The 19,464-nt window shown below is 40.0% G+C and overlaps 1 protein-coding gene across 2 annotated transcripts in view; it reads left to right on the top strand.

Moving 5' to 3' along the window:
- Window positions 1–19,464, top strand: part of BBS9 (Bardet-Biedl syndrome 9) — a 324,045-nt gene that overhangs the window by 139,744 nt on the left and 164,837 nt on the right. For both annotated transcript variants that reach the window (XM_079785508.1, XM_079785507.1), the window contains exons 13-17: window positions 203–305; window positions 2,212–2,316; window positions 5,566–5,580; window positions 12,885–13,025; window positions 17,346–17,441. In XM_079785508.1, the coding sequence (XP_079641634.1) occupies window positions 203–305; window positions 2,212–2,316; window positions 5,566–5,580; window positions 12,885–13,025; window positions 17,346–17,441 (460 nt within the window). The remainder of the gene's footprint in view (window positions 1–202; window positions 306–2,211; window positions 2,317–5,565; window positions 5,581–12,884; window positions 13,026–17,345; window positions 17,442–19,464) is intronic.

Below are 19,464 nucleotides of genomic sequence, written 5' to 3'. Positions count from 1 at the left end.
GTCTGTTTAACTCCAGGGCCAGTCTCTAACTGAGTAGGACGCTTCAGTCTACCACTTACGTTACATCTTATGTTTTGTAGCTTCTCTTTTTTTTTTCAGATGTTGTTTCCTAATTACTTGTAGTGATTTTTAAGTAGTTGTGATAGTTTATTAATTTGGGTAGAGTATAATTTTTAGTTACTAACAATTTCTGTTTTCTTAGGTCACACTGCAGAATCGAGTGGCATTGCAAAAAGCCAAATTATCAGTCTACGTGCAGCCACCTTTGGTATTGTCACGTGACCAATTCACTTTTGAATTTACCGGTGAGTGCTTGGTTTTGGCTTAAAGTCTATCATAGTTTGAGGTTGTCTTTTTTTTTTTAAATTAAATTTTTTTTATTACTGTGTTCATTTCATGGATATATTTCTTGTCTGAATCGTGAGACTGGTATCTTCCTGAAATTAATGCTTTGTGTTGTTTGGCTTATGGTGTTTTCCTTCTAAGCATCAAGCATGGACATTCAATGAATGGTTGTTGAGTCTGAAGTAATTACAGATTTCCATGGGCTTTCCTTAACTAGGTGGACCTGTAATTGTACTTAAACACTGTAATTTGGAAGGCTTTCTTTATTAGTGTTTCTCTAGTGAGCTATTTATTGAATCAGTAATGTTTGAAGAAAGAATATTGACTTTGGAGTCTGGCCGGAATTTGAATCCTGGCCCTGACTCTCACTCTATGTGTAACCTTGGGCAAACTACCTTAGTAATTACTTGGAGCCTCCGTTTTTTTTTTAAATCTCCAGAAAGGGATAATGATGTCTTTCTTGTAGGGCTGTCTTGAGGATTTAATGAAAAAAATGAATCTATGTAAGGTATCTGCAATAATGCCTAAAGTAGGGCCACTCTTACTCGGCATAGAATCTCTTATCCGCTCCCACTCACATCTGAGTTGTCACTGATTCTGTTAAAGTGATTTCTGAATTATCTTTCTTTGTTTCCTGCCACAATTTAGCTGGGGAGCCTATGTCTTATTCACGAAGTCAAGGACATCTCGCTCTTTTTTGCCTTTGTATAACCAACTCTTACCTGAATGTCGGTTAGGTAGTGGGAACTCAGTAAATTATTCATTGAATGAGTGAAGGAACCTTTGTATAACCAACTCTTACCTGAATGTCGATTAGGTAGTGGGAACGCAGTCAATTATTCATTGAATGAGTGAAGGAACCTTTGTATAACCAACTCTTACCTGAATGTCGGTTAGATAGTGGGAACTCAGTAAATTATTCATTGAATGAGTGAAGGAATGGTTGAATGGCCGAAGTAGCCTTGGACGTGATACCTAACAATTGGATTCTCATTTTATTTTCTAATTTTTATTTTTTTAAAAGTATTTTTATTGATTTCAGAGAAGAAGGGAGAAGTAGAAACATCAATGATGAGAAAGAATCATTGAATCATTGGTTGGCTGCCTCTTGCATGCCCCCCACTGGGGTTCGAGCTCACAGCCTGGGCGTGTGCCCTGACCAGGAATCGAACCTGTGACCTTCTGGTTCATATGTCGATGCTCAACCACTGAGCTACACCGGCTGGGCTATTTTCTAAATTTTTACAATACTTTCAATTTATCTTTTTAAAACACATTCTGAACAATTGATTTTTCCAGTTACAAACCTGTTAAGGGCTTTCTAACGCAGGTTGGAGATCAAATGCGTGATTACAGAAGGCTATGTGCCATCTGCTGTCTCTATAGTTGTAGTTCCATCACGTCCAGTCCCCTCCTGGGATTTCCCCTGCAGTCTTGTCCTGACCACGATAAAGTGCTGTTCCCCACTCCCACAGTCTCCTGCCCTTTTGTGTGCCCTTGTCCCTGTCCATGCTGCCTGCTCACTGAGCAAAGAGAAGCGGTAGTGTAGAGTGTTCGGCACCCTTCTCTGAAGTCAGTTCCCAGCTGTGTCTTAGCTATATGACCTTGGGCAGGCCTCTTACTCTCTCTAGCCAGTTTCCTCCTGCACACTCTCTCCCCAACCCCCCAACAAAAATAACAAAAAAGAAAGGAATGGGGACAATAATACCACCCACCTTTATAGGGTCATTGTGAGGATTAAGTGAATTAACCCATGTGAAGTGCTTAGGACAGTAGCTGGCATACAATATAGGCCTAATTTGAGCGGCTGTTAATAATCACTGTCCATAATTATGTAACTTCCATTACTTTTCATATTGCTTATAGCACCAGAGATGACTAGAACAGTGGCCTTTTCTGTTTTTCTGAAAGGAAGTTATGCACCACCTGAATTGGAAGGAAATGCTGTTGTTTCTTATGCCAGACCAACAGGTAAACAAGACTAATCACTCCTTTGCACTTGTAGTTATGAGTGAAATGTTTAAGTGGTAAGATGGGGAAACACGTTGTAAAATATTATTAAATGCAAAAATATTCTTTTCTAGTGTTAAATAAAATTGTATGTCCAAGTTATGTTAATGTATTATAAATAACTAGAGGCCCAGTGCATGATTTAATCATGCACCTGGTGGACCAGCTGGCTGTCTGTCCGCTGGTGCCCCAGGCCTTCCGAAAGCCTCCCGCGCGGCGGAGGCTTTCGGAAGGCCTTGCGTCTGCGCAGACAGACAGACAGCTCCCCCGCTTTGGCTTTTGATCGCGGGGGAGCCGGCTGTGTGTCTGTCCGCCGGTGCCCCAGGCCTTCCGAAAGCCTCCAGCGCGGCGGAGGCTTTCGGAAGGCCTTGCGCCTGCGCAGACAGACAGACAGCTCCCCCGCTTTGGCTTTTGATCGCGGGGGAGCCGGCTGTGTGTCTGTCCGCCGGTGCCCCAGGCCTTCCGAAAGCCTCCAGCGCAGCGGAGGGGCTTTCGGAAGGCCTTGCGCCGGCGCAGACAGACAGACAGCTCCCCCGCTTTGGCTTTTGATCGCGGGGGAGCCGGCTGTGTGTCTGTCCGCCGGTGCCCCAGGCCTTCCGAAAGCCTCCAGCTCCGCGGAGGCTTTCGGAAGGCCTTGCGTCTGCGCAGACAGACAGACAGCTCCCCCGCTTTGGCTTTTGATCGCGGGGGAGCCGGCTGTGTGTCTGTCCGCCGGTGCCCCAGGCCTTCCGAAAGCCTCCAGCGCGGTGGAGGCTTTCGGAAGGCCTTGCGCCGGCGCAGACAGACAGACAGCTCCCCCGCTTTGGCTTTTGATCGCGGGGGAGCCGGCTGTGTGTCTGTCCGCCGGTGCCCCAGGCCTTCCGAAAGCCTCCAGCGCAGCGGAGGGGCTTTCGGAAGGCCTTGCGCCGGCGCAGACAGACAGACAGCTCCCCCGCTTTGGCTTTTGATCGCGGGGGAGCCGGCTGTGTGTCTGTCCGCCGGTGCCCCAGGCCTTCCGAAAGCCTCCAGCTCCGCGGAGGCTTTCGGAAGGCCTTGCGTCTGCGCAGACAGACAGACAGCTCCCCCGCTTTGGCTTTTGATCGCGGGGGAGCCGGCTGTGTGTCTGTCCGCCGGTGCCCCAGGCCTTCCGAAAGCCTCCAGCGCGGTGGAGGCTTTCGGAAGGCCTTGCGCCGGCGCAGACAGACAGACAGCTCCCCCGCTTTGGCTTTTGATCGCGGGGGAGCCGGCTGGCTGGCTGTCCGCCGGTGCACCAGGCCTTCCGAAAGCCTCCGGGGCAGCCATGACACAGACGCTGAGCTCGCGGCGCCACTGGCGCCGCGAGCTCAGCGTCCTGCTGGCCCAATCAGCTACCCCGGCCACCCTAAGTCCCGCCCCCTGCGCCTCCTGCTGGCCCAATCGTGGGCGTAGCGGAGTGATGGTAATTTACATATTACCATTTTATTATGTAGGATTAGTGGTAAGTCTATTTAGTGGATTTCTATACATAATGTTTGATTCTATGTTTTCAGTTAATAGTAAGTATGATATACTTTTACTCTCACTAGAAGAATGGTATATAGTCATACTTTATCTATTTGAACTAAAGAGAAAAACCTAGTCTGACTAAATGAAAGACTATTATGGGTTAGTCTAACATTAGATTAGTATTCAGAGTTTTAGATATTGTTTTAGTGACTTATTACCCTTTCGTCAGTTTAAGAGCAGACCTAGTATAATTTGATCTGTATTTAAAAACAACAACCTCTCTTTAGATTAAAAAGGTTATCTTTAATGAAATGATGGTTGCCAAAGGTCGGGGGAGGTGTGTAAAAGGGGAAGATGTTAGTCAAAGGATTCATACTTCTAGAATGAGTAAGTTCTGGGTGGGGGGTTGTCTAAATGTATAGTGTGATGACTATAATGTACAGTACTGTATGATATGCTTGAAAGTTGCTAAGAGAGTAGATCTCAAATGTTATCACCACAAAAAATGATAATTATATGACGAGAAGGAGATATTAACTAATTTTATAGTGGTAATCTTTTTGCAATATATATGTGTATCAACTCATCACATTGTGTACCTTAAACTTACATATGTCAATAATATCTCAATAAAGCTGGAAAAAAAGGAGAAAAGGTTATCTTTAGTCCAGTTGAGATTCAATTATTATGTTTTAATTTAATTGAGTCAATCAATTTTATATATTTTTCTTGTATAGTTAATTTCTCATAGTAACAGTTTGACATTTGATTGGTAGAAGAGAATTCGTCATTGCTTTTTGTCATTTAGCCAAAAATAAGGTTAAATGTAGTGTAACTGATAATAAGGTATTTCAGCAATGTTACATTTTAAAAATATTTCTATGCAGTTTTCTTATTTTTTTCCTTTCTACTGATGCCCACTTTGCTTATTTTAGCAATGTTTTTAATAATTATTGTAGTTTTTATTTTGCCTAAGGGAATTTTCAGGCTTATGTATTGACAATTTTATGCTCTGAGTTGATTTTATAACTTTAGTACATTTTCAAAGTGGATAAAATATATTATAAAATATATTATAAAGTTGTAAAATAAGTCTGTGAGCTTATTGTTGCATGTACCATTTTTAGCTATTATGCTTTTCTATAGACAAAATTTAAAAAGCTATAAATTATTGCTAAACAAAAGAGCATAGCATTAATTGGTTGAAAGTATATTAGAAATTAAAGTAAAAAAAGTCGATAGAAGTAAAAGAATGGCAAGACAAGCTCCCACTTACCCAAAGACATTACAGCATAGTGGTATCTACTGCTGAAATGATAATATAAGCAAGACTAACTGGAAATATTATGATTATGTATTTGGTCTTTCATGCAACTGTTTTCCCAACAATGCATTTAATGCTCTTGATGCCATTTATATACTTGGTTTGGTTTGTGATTTGGCTATATCGTATATCTTTATCTCTTTTTGCTACTTTTGCACTGGAATAGCACACCCCCATGGACTTCTGAGAATGGATGTGCAGATATATTGTTAGATTTCATTTATTCATGTTTTACTCATCAATTGTGGATTAACCTTAACTCATTTTTATTGGAGAGCAATTTAAATCATCAGTGAGAATCTTAAAAAAATTAATTTATATTTTTAAGCAGATATGTATTAAATTTGTGTTGTAATTTTACCATAAGTAATTTGTTGCATTCTTTCTCCCCTAACCCTTTCTGCATTGCCTCTGATGGGTAGATCGAAGTCCTGAAGGTAGGTAAGAAAAATAATTTAGAACTAAATGAATTTCTGAACTGAAATGTGGTCAGTGAATTGAGTTGGTATTATAACATGAATTAACTGTTTTTATAAACTGCTATTGTTTTAAATTTGGGGGGGTGACATTGGTTAATATAATCATACAGGCTTCAGGTGTGGGTGTCTATGTTATAGGACCTGCATATTGCACTGTGTGCCCACCTCCCAAACTCAGATCTTCTCCTGTCACCATATATGAAGACCCCACTCACCCCCGACCCTCTTCCCTCTGACAACCACCACACTGCTGTTTGTGTCCACGAGTTTTAGTCTTAAATCCCACGTATGAGTGAAATCATATGGTTCTTAGTCTTTTCTGACTGACTTATTTCACTTAGCATAATATTCTCAAGGTCCATTGGTGTTGTTGCAAATGGCAGTATTTCATTCTATGGACTGCTATTTTAACTATAGAAACCTCTTTAAGGATGATTCATTTCCTTGATCTGACTATGGAGAGTATACTACATGTTTCCTCCCATAGAGACTTGTCATTCAGCAGAGTCATGAGAAAGAATGAAGGTCCATGACTCTTAAAAAAAAAAAATCACATCATTGACAAATGATTTCTTCAAGTGACTGGTGATTTACCTGTATGCTCTGTTATCGTATTTTACTAAAATGAAGAAATAATAAGGGACACAAGGTGTTTGCCACAGAGTTCTAAATTGTCTGTTTTCTCTGTGCCCCAACAAACCCACCTCTGTCTCTGGTCAGCATGCCAGGCGTGCTCTTCTGTGGGCCTATTTGTTGTCTTGTTTAGAATTTATGGGGGAATGCCATCCCGGTCTGATCCCTTGAACTTGTCCGGGTCAGTGTGAATTGTTAACCCATTTTGTATTCCTCCAAACCTTTGTTTATGAGTCTACAGTAAAACTGACCCTAATGTGAATTTCATTAAGTTTGTTCCTTTGAGTCCTCTAGTGGATTTTGAGCTCTTTGAGAGACAGGTTCGAGCACTTATCTTTGAATTATACAATATTAGGATAAATGACAGGCACTATAAAAAATCTTCTGCCCTAGCTGATTTGGCTCAGTGGATAGAGTGTCAGCCTGTGGACTGAAGGGTCCTGGGTTCGATTCTAGTCAAGGGCACATGCCTGGGTTGTGGGCAGCCGATCAATGATTCTCTCTCATCATTGATGTTTCTATCTCTCTCTCACCCTCTCCCTCTCTGAAATAAGTAAATAAATATATATTAAAAAATAATTTAAAAAAATATATAAAAAGAAAGAATCTTCTACTTTGATTATTTTCCTCCTAGACACAGACTTTATTTGGTGGTTTATCTTCATATTAGCTATTTTAAGGTAAATGTTAGATAACAATGTTAATTCATTAATAATAAATATATAAGTACTTTAAAATAATGGCAATATTTACTCAAAGTTTTGGTGATGCCAACAACCTTAGTTGCATAGTATTTGGAAGGTGAAAATGCACTTACATGAGAAATATTTTAACAGAAGTATGTGATTAGCTTAATAACATAAAGTAAACTAGTCAAATTAGAATTTGGGTTATTAACAAACTATTATTAATAAACTAGAGGCCCAGTGCATGATTGAATCATGCACATGTACGGTCCCCTACACGCTTTCGCTTTCGATCACGGGGGAGCTGGGTGCCTGTCCGCTGGTGCACCAGGCCTTTCAGGAGCCTCCGGCGCGGCGAAGCCTTCTGAAAGGCCTGGTGCCTGAGCGGACAGGCACCCAGCTCCCCCGCTTTTGATGGTCCGCGGTGGGACGTGAGCTCGCTGCCCCAGAGGCCCCTTCTGTGCCGCAGCACAGCCATGGCGCAGACGCTGAGCTCGAGCTGCCACTGGCAACGCAAGCTCAGCGTCCCGCCGGCCCAATCGGCCACCCTGGCCACCCCGAGTCCCGCCCCCCCCGCGCCTCCTGGCCAATTGCGGGCATAGCGAAGGTATGGTCAATTTGCATATTTGTCTATTATTAGGTAGGATAATATTTATATTTTACTTGCAAGATTGCACATAGCTGATAAAATTTGCACTAACTTTTGTAAAATACCATATTCATATTATTATTGAAATGATTTGTTTTAGGTTAAAAATATCCGTTAAGGTTATCATTGAAAGTAATTTATTCCCTCTTATTGTAAATTCAGTCCCAACCATTAGAGGGAAAAATCACAATATATGGAAATTTGAGTATTTCAGTACAAAGCTAAAGCTGGTTGTAATAATCTCATGATATATTTTAAAATTATAATTAAGCTTCGGGGAGTCGCGTTGAAACACCCAGTTTCAGCTAGCAGGCAAGAAAATAAAGGTTGCCTCTGAGCTTTCACTTTGCACACAAGGCTTCATATTTCAAAGACGGTCCGTTTCATTGGCCTGATCTGTTCAGGCTGCAGTGCAGATAAGCAGTCTTGCTTTTACTCCTGGAAAAGAGGGAAGCAAACGAGGCTTTATGTTGTCCCATAAGGGTTAGTCCCCATTATTTCTGCATTAAAGTTACATGACATGGGAGGTGGAACAGGACTGCAGATGGAGCACAGTACGTAGCCAGACATAACAGGAAGGGATCTAGGAAGTTCTGGCTACCAGACACCGCTACTGCTGGGGCGCCTTGTTTTCAGTATGAAATGACTCTAGCAGGCCCCTGGAAAGAGTGCTACAGGCGTTATGTGGAAGTGTAATGCATATACATAGATATTCGACTTTGAAATATATGCCCGCCCCCCCCCCCCCCTTTTAAAGTGCATTTTGGCTTCCCTCTTGACAGTGATACTGGGCTCTTGGGTGTGCCAGGTGTAGTTAGAATTCTCTTCCTGGAAAAATACTTCCCTCAGGAGTGGTTCTGATGTGACTTCTCTTTCTCTGTTAAATAATGTTGTGATTAATTGTACCAAGTAGTTGCAACTGCCTGTTTCCTCCAGCAGGCTAGCGAGGGAAGTGTTTGAAGGGGAGGCGGTTCTACTTGGTCAAGACTGCAGCACGAAGTCAGTCTGATGAATGAGTAGGCCAATGTTTGAATATTATAAATGACCACATTTTTCTTTTCTCTCAGCTTAAAATTGAGTTGACTAATCCTGTTTGCCAACAACACAGAGAAAAGATCGCTGATGGCAGGCAAAGATAGGCCGATTAGGCTCTTCCAGCTGAGCTGAAAGCTAGTTGAAAGTCTTTGAATACATGTGATTCTTCCCTTCCTTATTATAGATGCACACATGTGCACACTCACACATATCTCCACTTGTCTCTGGCTTCAGGTTCTCATGTACAGTGGTAGCCTGGAGAATAATTGTAGCCAAATTTACATTTCAAGATTCTCAAGAAAATGTAAATCTCAATGGAAATGTGTGTCTGATAAACCCCGCAACTAAATACTAGAGATTGTGTTTTGAAATGCTGGGTTTTTAATTTGATGAGACATAATGTAAAATACTGGCATTGTGATTTTTTAAAAAAAGATATGGTTTCTTTAAACTTGTTTCTGAAGGATTTAATATTTTCTTTCTAAAATATATTTTATTGATTTTTTTTTTTTTTTACAGAGAAGAAGGGAGAGGGATAGTTAGAAACATCGATGAGAGAGAAACATCAATCAGCTGCCTCCTGCATACTCTCTACTGGGGATGTGCCCGCAACCAAGGTACATGCCCTTGACTGGAATGGAACCTGGGACCCTTGAGTCTGCAGGCCGACACTCTTTCCACTGAGCCCAACTGGTTAGGGCTAATATTTTCTTTTTAAATATATCTTTATTGATTTCAGAGAGGAAGGGAGAGGTAGAGAGAGATAGAAACATCAATGATGAGAGAGGATCATTGATCGGCTGCCCTCTGCATTCGACACACTGGGGATCAAACCCGCAACCCAGGCATGTGCCCTGACAGGGAATGGAACCGTCACTACTGAGCCATGCCAGCCGGGCAGATTTTATATCTCTTCCCCACCCGCCCCGCCCCCCCCTCCATGGTAAAACTTTTCAAGGTGCCATCATTTTATAATCAAATTTTAAGTATCATTTTCCAAAATAACGTTTTCCAAATGTCCTATGAAACAGGTTTACAGTTCCTGGAGAAAAAGGGAATTCTGGAGGGTTCTACAAATCTTAGCGATTGTAGACTGTTGCCCAAATGTGTGATACTGTGTAAGGACCCTGTCTAGAGTGCGCGGGATATTCAAGGCCACTCTGAGCGTGGGAATCCTAATCAGGAGTGTTCAAGGCTAAGTTACTATAGGCAGGTGCAAGAAGCAAGGACACAGCTACCTTACTGTACGTGTGCTGCACAAGCGTGCCCTTCTATAACCCAAAATAGCGAGGTCACTATTTGGCAAGAAGCCTCTTTTGTCTAAGTTACTATTAAAGTATGTTACTGAGCAGCAGGCACGGGGGCTGGGAGGCAGCTGCTTAGTGAGGCTGTAGCTCTAAAGATGGCTCCTGTGTAGCTCCTACTGCTACTTTGTAGGAAAGATGTATTGTTACCTAGCCGGTGTATGGCGACTGTATGGGACTTTACTTTGAAGAACTGCTTTGTCTAAAAGCTCCTGTCAGAGCTTGGGCTACAATAAAGACTCTCTTATATACCCACAACTTCTCATGGCTTCTCTGTCGAATACCCGGCGTCCAAGGAGGTCCAGTCCCTGGCAGAGGGGCTTGGACCCAACACACTGTCATTAACTGACTTCACTGGACTGTGAATTGAGTTATAATGTATTTCCCTTGTTGGGTTTATTCGTGCTTATAACCATTTGTTCCAGTTTCTGAAAACATATATACACCACCAGTTTCTTTAGCTCTGGGTTCTTAGAGATTTAGTACCAATATTCAAATATAGGCTCATTAGCATAAGGCTAGTGTTGTTGATCATGATTACATTTTTTACCACAAATTCAATCAGTACCCGGTCCAGTGAAACAGAGCCACGGTTTTAGCAGTATAGTTTTAGAAGCACATTTACAGCCAGATTTTGTTTAAACAATTAGCTCAGACTTTGGTTCCAAGTACATAGAAGATCACTTATTTTTGTGCATAAAGAGTTGAGTGGGGGGATGGGGGAGGCTAATGGGGGGATGAGGACACGTATGTAATAACTTAATCAATAAAGAAATAAAAAAAAGTTATCAGAAGGTGAAGCATTTCCCCCTACTATTCATTAAAAATGAAGGAAATGAAGAAAGGTTTCAGGTTTTGAGGCTTTAATTTATCTATTGTAGAGGAAATATATTAGTAGGTACAGTTCCATAATTTGGAGATATATGGAATATATGAAATTGGAAAAATTCGTAAGCAGTAGCTTAGATCATGCTACCATAATATTTTGAGTCAAAACATTTTACCATTGCCCTGGCTGGTGTGCTAAGTGGTTAGAGTCTTGGCCTGCACACCAAGGGTTGGGGGTTCAATTCCCAATCAAGGGCATGTACCTGGGTTGCAGGTTTGATTCCAGGCCCCAGGTGGAGTGCATGCGGGAGGCAACCAATCCATGTGTCTATTTCACATCGATGTTTCTTTCTCTCTCTCTCTCTCTCTCTCTCTCTCTCTCTCTCTCTCTCTCTCCCTCTCCCTCTCCCTCTCCCTCTCCCTCTCCTTCTCCCTCTCTCTCTTTCCTTTTCTTCTCCCCTCCCTCCCTTCTGCTCTTTCTAAAAAGCAATGAAAAAATATCCTTGGGTGAGGTTTAAAAAAATTTTTTTTTTGCCATTGCAAAGTACAAATAAACATGCCTTTAAAATCTCACAGAATGTCAGGGTATAATACCCTGGGACCTTTCTGAAGAGCCACAGTTATACTTTGCATCTAGGATTCCAGAAGTGAATTAAACATCTGTTGGTTATGAGCAAAAAATGAGCTACGTAAAATTTGATGGATAATAGATTATGTTGGAGAATGACAAATATGCTCCCCATGCTCTGAAAAAGTCTTTAATTGACCTCATATATCAACATGTTTCCATTGCTGATGATCTCTCGCTATCCCACTGAACAAGTAATACTGAAAAGTATAGTCCCAGCTTGGATGTAGAGTAAGCCACTCAACTCCAACTGGCTTAAACAAAATATGTTGCTAATTTGGAATCATGTCCCCAAACTCCAACTGCTCTTACTTTACTATTTCTAAGTTGCTCACTGACTCCACTGTAAGGCAATAAAGGGATGAATGTGTGGCCCCATCAAGTAGCGTACAGCAGGTCCTGAGATACAGGCTTCTGTATATTATCTTTTATCTTACCCCATCAAAAACAGAACCCTAGAATAAAAGGAGAGAAAACTAAAGTTGTAGAATTGCTTTTCTGGATTTATAAGTAGAGAACCTACTTTGCTTTGGTTTCAGTATCGTTCTCTGTAAAAATATTGAAAGGAATTGATTTTAAAAAACTTTTAATCCTGACATAAAAGTCTTCATTGTTATGTATTGTTCAGTTACCTATTTAAATATGCCTGTATACATAGAGAACAAAATCTGACAATTGAGTGACTATGGAAGCCTTTAAAAATGTCACTTAACTGATATGTAAAGTTAAATGGATTGAGAAAAATTGAATCATATGAAGGTAATATTCTTAATATTACTGTATAAAATGTCATGAACTTCAGTAGATCTTAAGTAGAACAAATTCTGCTTTCATGTTGTAATTTATTGCAAATTGTTAATTGTAATTTGATTTTCAGTAAGTAAAAAAAGCTAAAGGTTAAAAAATTTGTGTGTGGTGGTAGAGAAATTATGAAATATAGTCATATAAAGTCTTTCCGATGTAAATTTCATATTCATTGCTCTTCTTAGCTGAGAGTCTTAAATTAGGGCTAGAACTTTGAAGGTCTTAGTTTAAAGATAGTTCAGTAATTGACTATAACTCTATATTCAGTGTTGAAGCATGATGATTTTAAAAATATGGTATTACTATTAAAGGCAGACCTCATGCCTGTGGTCTAAGATTTTATTTCTGCCTTTCACTTTAAAAAAATTCTGCAATACTAGTACTCTTTATCTTTTTAGTTTTTAAATTATGGTTGACATTCAATATTATATTAGTTTCAGGTGTACAGCATACTGATTAGACATTTATATAACTTACAGTGATCCTTGATATTGCCTTCTGCTTTTTGACAATAATATAAAAATGTGAATTATGATAATAATGTGCAGTTACTTCAGTTATGCTAGAGAAAATAGGCAGGCAGCAAACTTTTATACTAGGATACGTTGCTACTCAGACTACTAGTAGTACAGATATTTTGCGTATCAAATTATTTGACACATTCATGACTCTGCATTTCTCTCTTTTTATTTCAGGCATTCCTCGGGTAACCCAATGTAAATTCAGACTTCCCCTGGAATTAATCTGCCTCCCAGGCCAACCTTCAAAAATTGCAAGCCACAAACTAACGATTGATACCAACAAACCTCCAGTCAGCCTTCTCAGTCTCTTTCCAGGTAGGCCTTCTGAAGTAACATGCCTGTAATATATCAGAAATGTTAAGAATTTGGAATGGAATCCTTCACCAGCAGGTAATGATGGGGTAATTATCAGATAATTGTTAAGTCAGAATATAAAAATGCCTCCAGGATTTTTCCCTTGCCTGTTCAAAGGCGAATAGCTTATATCAACAAGTAATGAGGTGTGCCTTTTAAGTTTGATTAAAATTAGTATAATCATTATTTTGTTTCAGTATTCAGAGATGAGAACATCAAATGTTTCTCTTTAGACTGTGGAATTTTTTGGCTTGGAATGTAAATATTTATTATTCACTTTCATTGTAGGTTTCTGGATAGGTACCTTTTTAAAGTACAGTCTTATGCCCCTGAAAAGTAATCGCCTAAGTAGGTATCTTAGGCTCTTTGTGGTTCTGCTGCCGGCAGCAGCTGGAGGGGGCGAATGTTCGTTCTCTGGCCCTAATTGCTTAGAAGGGGCTCCGTATATAAAGCTTCAGTGTCACAGTGAACATTTGGGGTAATCTGTGAAGGTGTGACTTTCTCCAGGTGTCAGTTTCTCTCTGAGTAACTTACAAAAAAGAGAGGCATTAATTGGAGGCAGCATCTGCAGTAACCAGGTTTCTAATGTACCCATCTAGTCACTTTCCTGGTGATGGGGTGGAATTAAAAAAACAAATCTGGGAATTAAATCAACCCTTTCAAATCCCTCATTAAAAAATCGTCACCATTGACTCTGAGGTGCATCCTCACCCTTGCATTAGTGGGTAGGATTTAGAATACAAAGAGTATTTCCCACAAGCTTTAGCGATTTATGGTAAGTCAACTTTTGTGTTATTAACTACTTAAAGTGCTTACAGTTTATTTTTCATGAATTTGAAGTGTTTAAAAAGCATTGTTTATGTATAAGGAAAAGCCTTCAAAATGGAATGCTTTTTATTACAATTGATCTATTCTTTAGTTTGGCTTGAGTTTGGGTATATATCTATGTATATTGTTAGCAAATAGTTTTGTACCTTTTGGTTTTACCCTTCCCTTTCCTTCCTTCTTAGTCATTTTCTTATAACAAATTTGGATTATAAAGAAGGCAGGAAGAGTCACTACCTTCATAACATCTTATATAAATGTATTAATTCCTTGGGTCTCCTATACTATCCTGGAAATTTAGTAGGAAATTATATGCTACACACCAAATCTGTTGGTGCCTTAGAAAAGTGTTGAAGAACGTGGCTTCTGAGTGGTTGACATTTACTGTGGATGGATGAAACCCACAGAGACTGAATAAAAATGCAGGCTTTCAATCAGAGCGGTAATCTCTGTAAGCCTAGGGAAGCTTAGGTACGTTTTTCTCCTGATTTGGGGCTCACTTGTTTTGATATTATTGGTATCTTAGGCTCATCAGCACATATTTGCTTCTTACTTACTTTAGAAATAGGACTCAATGACCGATTTAAAAAAAAAATTTCCTTCAAGATCCAATGTATGTGATACAGCTGGTTCCTTTTGGGAGATCCTGGATCTGTGTTCATATTGAACATGCTGGAATCCTATCATTGTTCAACATCAGCACGCTTGGTACTTTTTCACTTTCCCATTTTTCACTCTTGGTATATAGAAGACTTTTATGTATTGATGTCAGGTCATGTTGGATCAAACTATCCTTGAGTTCCAGATTTCAGTGATACTGTCTTTTTAAGCTTTGTTTCTCCTGGCGCTGTATTTTGGGTGGTTTCTGTTGCTGTACATTCGAGTCACTTTCTTCTGCAGAGTGTGCTGTGTTCCCACTCAGTGTGTGTTTCACCTCAGACAGTGTAGCTGTCACCTCTCAAGAGTGATATGGGTCTTTTCTTCTTCTTAAAACCATCTTCCATGTCTCTAATAGAATGTCCTTGAACATACAGAACAACATAATAACTGTTTAAATGCCCTTGTCTATAAGTCTGTCATCCATGTCGTTTCTGAGTTAGTTCTGATTGATTTGCTCCCTCGTATGGATTGTAATTTCTTCCTTCTTTGCATGTCCTGTAGTTTTTGTTTGAAGAACAGAACTTATGAATTTTATCTAGTTGTGTGTTGAGTACTTTAGTTTTCCTCTTAAAACTTCTTGAGCTTTTTTTTCTGAGACACTGTTAAGTTACTTGAAAAAGTTTGATCCTTTCAAGTGGTGTTAGGCAGGATGGGAGCAACATTTTATTCGAGGGCAAACTTCACCTGCTTCTGAGGGTGAACTCTTCCATGTGTTCTGCACGATGCCTAGGGAACTAGGCTGGTTCGTATCCTGGCCAGTGAGAACAGGGCTGGTTCCTGGCTCTGGGTGGGATCACAGGTTCCATGTTCCCTGCAATCTCTTTCGGTGGTCTTCCCTCAGCCTCACGCAGTTTCCTCACAGGTGTGGACTCATTGGTATTGGGGTATGTACTCCAGGGGCACTTTGCAGATCTCCGCAGGCCTCCCTCTGTCGCGCTTTCTTCTCTGACACCCTGCCTGTGAACTTGTGCAACTTTGATCTTTCCAGACTCCCAATTCTATCTCCCTTCTTGGGGAGAACGCTGGGTTGCACCTTGGTTCCCCAACCTGTCTTGCGGCCTACAGATCTTTCTCAAGGCAGTAAACTGGGGCAATCATAGGGCTCACTCTGTTTGTTTCTTGTTTGGAAGGGATCACTGTTCAATTCTTTATTTCCAATGTATTAACAAAAAGTATTTCAGCCTGGCAGGTGTGGTTCAGTGGTTGAGTGTCGACCTGTGAACCAGGAGATCATGGTTTCATTCTCGGTCAGGACACATGCTCAGGTTTCAGGCTCTATCCTCAGTGTGGGGTGTGCCGGAGGCAGCCGATCAATGATTCTCTCTCATCACTGATGTTTCTATCTCTCTCTCCCTCTCCCTTCCTCTCTGAAATCAATAAAAATATATATTTTAAAAAGTATTTCATATTTTCTGTCTCATTTTTTTAAGTTGTTTTAGATGGAAGGGTAACTGTGGCTCCAGTTTCTCCATCTTGGCCTGAAGTGAAAGTCTCCAACATTTAATTTTTGTTTGTTTTGAGTCAGGATTCAAATGTGGTTTACATTTTTCAATTTTTTAATACACATTTTTGGTATCTCCTTTTCTATAGGTTTTAACCCCTCCATCTCCCTTTTAATTATTTGTTGAAGAATACATATTATTTTTCCTATGTGTTTCTCACACTCTGAATTTCACCGATTACATCCCTGGGATGTTGTTTAATATTTATTTTCTCTGTCCACTTGGTTGCCTGTAAATTGCAGTTGCAGCTAGAGCTAACAGTTAAGCTTAATTATTTTGGCTACATTGCTTAATGAATGGTGGTTTATGCTTTCAGTAGGGGGGGGGGGACAAGATATCTGCTTGTCTCTTTTTGTTTGTGATGGTCTCAGTCACTGATATTAAATGCTGAGATCCATTCATTCATTGGAAGTTGAAAATAGTTATATTCTATTTCTTTCAAGCCTCCTTCAGTTTTTGGCTGAAATAGTTCTATATGGAGAACCTTTCCTTATGTACTATGGGTTATGTGGTGCATACGTAGGATTACCAGCATAAATGCATGGTTCCCTGTGTTTATTACTGATTTTTAAAATAAAGAGTTGCCTGGCCGGTGTGGCTCAGTGGTTGAGTATCGACCCATGAACCAGGAGGTCACGGTTCGATTCCAGGTCAGGGCACATGCCTGGGTTGTGGGATTGATCCCCAGTGTGGGGTGTGCAGGAGGCAGCCGATCAATGATTCTCTCTCATCATTAATGTTTCTATCTATCTCTTCCTCTCCCTTCCTCTCTGAAATCAATTTAAAAAAAAAGGGGGGTTGATTCTCTAATTCTCCAAGACTGATCATTTGGCTTATTTTATTTTATTTTTTTTAGTATCAACATAAACACAGGCCTTTAATTATATTTGATGTGTTTCACTCCATTGCAGCTATTATTTTTTGATAGTTAAATATTTTCACTTCTGGTCAGTGATAGTCTCTTTAAATTGGCTCTTACATCCTTTTCACACAACTCTGCCAGTTACTGGTCATTTCCTTGCTTCTGTTCCAGGTTCATCTGTGCATGTCCTACCTTAGACCTAGAATGAACCAGTAGGAGAAAGGAAATGAGATGATTTCAGAGAGTTCTTATGAGGCAGAAATTTTAGCAACTGGAAGCTAACATGAAAATCAGTTAATCTAATTCATGCATGGGCTTTAAACATGACTAGTGACATAAAACATACTTGTCATCAGCTAAGTTTCCTGTTTCAAATACTGTCTTACCTCATGATTATGTAAGGTGATTTTCCCCTCCACCTTTTTTTTGCAGGCTTTGCCAATCAGTCCGAAGATGAACAGGTGAATGTAATGGGTTTTCGATTCTTAGGTGGTTCCCAAGTTACTCTTCTTGCTTCTAAAACCTCTCGTAAGTAAACCATAGAGTTATGGCTTTTGAAATTTTCTGTTAAGTGCACTACATCATCACCAAGGGTTTCCGCAAAGGGTGGTGTTCAGATAAATATTGAAAACTGAGAGCCATAGTATTAAGTATATAGGACATAAAAGTTATAAAGCTAGGTCCTATTTTATTAGAGATTTATCTTTGTTTGGGGATGAGGATAGTTTGAGGGAGGAATTTAAAGGATTGAAAAATGTTTATGAGATAGGTATATTCTGAACTAGATTTTAGGGACTATTAGAAACTGGAATTAATTTTTATGTGTGTATATATTCTTATATTCCTTTTTAAAAAAATCCTCATCTGACGATATGTTTTTATTTATTTATTTTTTAGAGGGAGAGGAGGAGGAGGAGAAGAGAGAGAGAGAGAGAGAGAGAGAGAGAGAGAGAAAGAGAGAGAGAGACAGAGAGAGACAGAGAGAGAGAGAGAGAGAGAGAGAGAGAGAGAGAGAGAAACATTGATCGGTTGTTTCCCATACATGCCACAAACAGGGGTTGAACCTACAACTTAGGCATGTGCCCTGATCGGGAATCAAACTGGGAACCTTTTGGTGCACAGGATGTCGCTCCCACCAACTGAGCCACCTGGCCAGGGTGACACCGTTTTGTTTTGATTAGCTTTAATCTTCACTTGGGTGATGGAATAATTTTTGTACATTTCTTTTGTTAAACTATTCTCTTTAGTTAAACTAAAAAATTGTTGCCAACATGTCCTTGGGAAATTGTACAAATCTGTTTGACTTCAGTTTATGATGCTGTATGATGAGTCAGCAATTGAGATCATTTAAAAAAGGCAACAAGTTATTCCATGTGAAAAATGGGGATATTTATGTCCTAATGCATTATGTTTATTATTTTTTAGATAAAGTGACTTTTAGAGCATTGCTGTAGTGCATGATTACTTTACCATTCTGTAAATATCACCAAATATTCAGTTATATAGCTGATTTAGTCACATATATCTGAATAGATGGCTGTGCCATAGTGTAGGCAGACAGGCTGAATCATGGGATAGGACAAGGCCTTTTAAATAAGGAACCAAATGAACTGTGTCAACTGAAACCTGAAGAGTAGCCATTACAATTCCCTGGTGGTTTTTTTACTTCAGTGACACACAGAATTCTACCTAGGAAGTGCCCTTGGTGATGAAGGGAGATAGATATGAAGAAAGTACAGTTTTCTGGGGTTGAGGTAGATGTTGGTGCTCCCTACTGCTCTTACTAGAATATCCATCCCCAAGAAAGGAATGAGGTAATTTGTACCCAATGTGTGTCTGGCATTTTTCTTTTTTGTGATTCTGAATCCAGGATGTAATTTCTCTTCTAAATATCACAAAGACAACTCACTTCTTTAATAATGTCTCTAGCCCAGCTGGTGTGGCTCAGTGGTTGAGCTTCGACTTATGAACCAGAAGGTTATGGTTCGATTCCCAGTCAGGGCACATGTCCAGGTTGCAGGCTCAATCCCTAGTGGAGGGTGTGCAGGAGGCAACCGATCAATGATTGTCATCATTGATGTTTCTATCTCTCTCTCCCTCTCCTTTCCTCTCTAAAATCAATAAAAAATATATATTTAAAAATAATGTTTCTATAGCTTATCTTTATAATTTATGAATAGCAAATTTCACAGAGCTTTAAAAATATTGATAAAACTCAATTTACTAGATATAATTCTATCTGAGCTCAAATCGGTACAGTCTAAGCTACAGCTTAATCCAAGGATAAATGTAGAGGATCTAGTGTTGCAAGTGTTTAGAAAGAACTGGACAACCAAACTCAGTAGTAATTCAGAAGTGAGATGTAGTTGGAAGGAGTGTGGGTTTTATTTTGTTTTTAAATTTGCAATAGTAGAACATGTTTGAATAGTAATGGAAATGATCGAGTTAAGTGGGAGAGGCTGATGATCAGGAAAGAGAAAGGGATCACAAAGCAATGAAATCTTTGAGAAGGAGAGAGGCGATGGGATACAGGGCCTGGGTGGCAGGCTTT

Source organism: Cnephaeus nilssonii (genome assembly GCF_951640355.1).
Source record: "Cnephaeus nilssonii genome assembly, chromosome: 12".
Lineage (NCBI taxonomy): Eukaryota > Metazoa > Chordata > Mammalia > Chiroptera > Vespertilionidae > Cnephaeus > Cnephaeus nilssonii.
The sequence above is the reverse complement of the archived record's forward strand: the minus strand, read 5'-3'. Positions and strand labels throughout refer to the sequence as shown.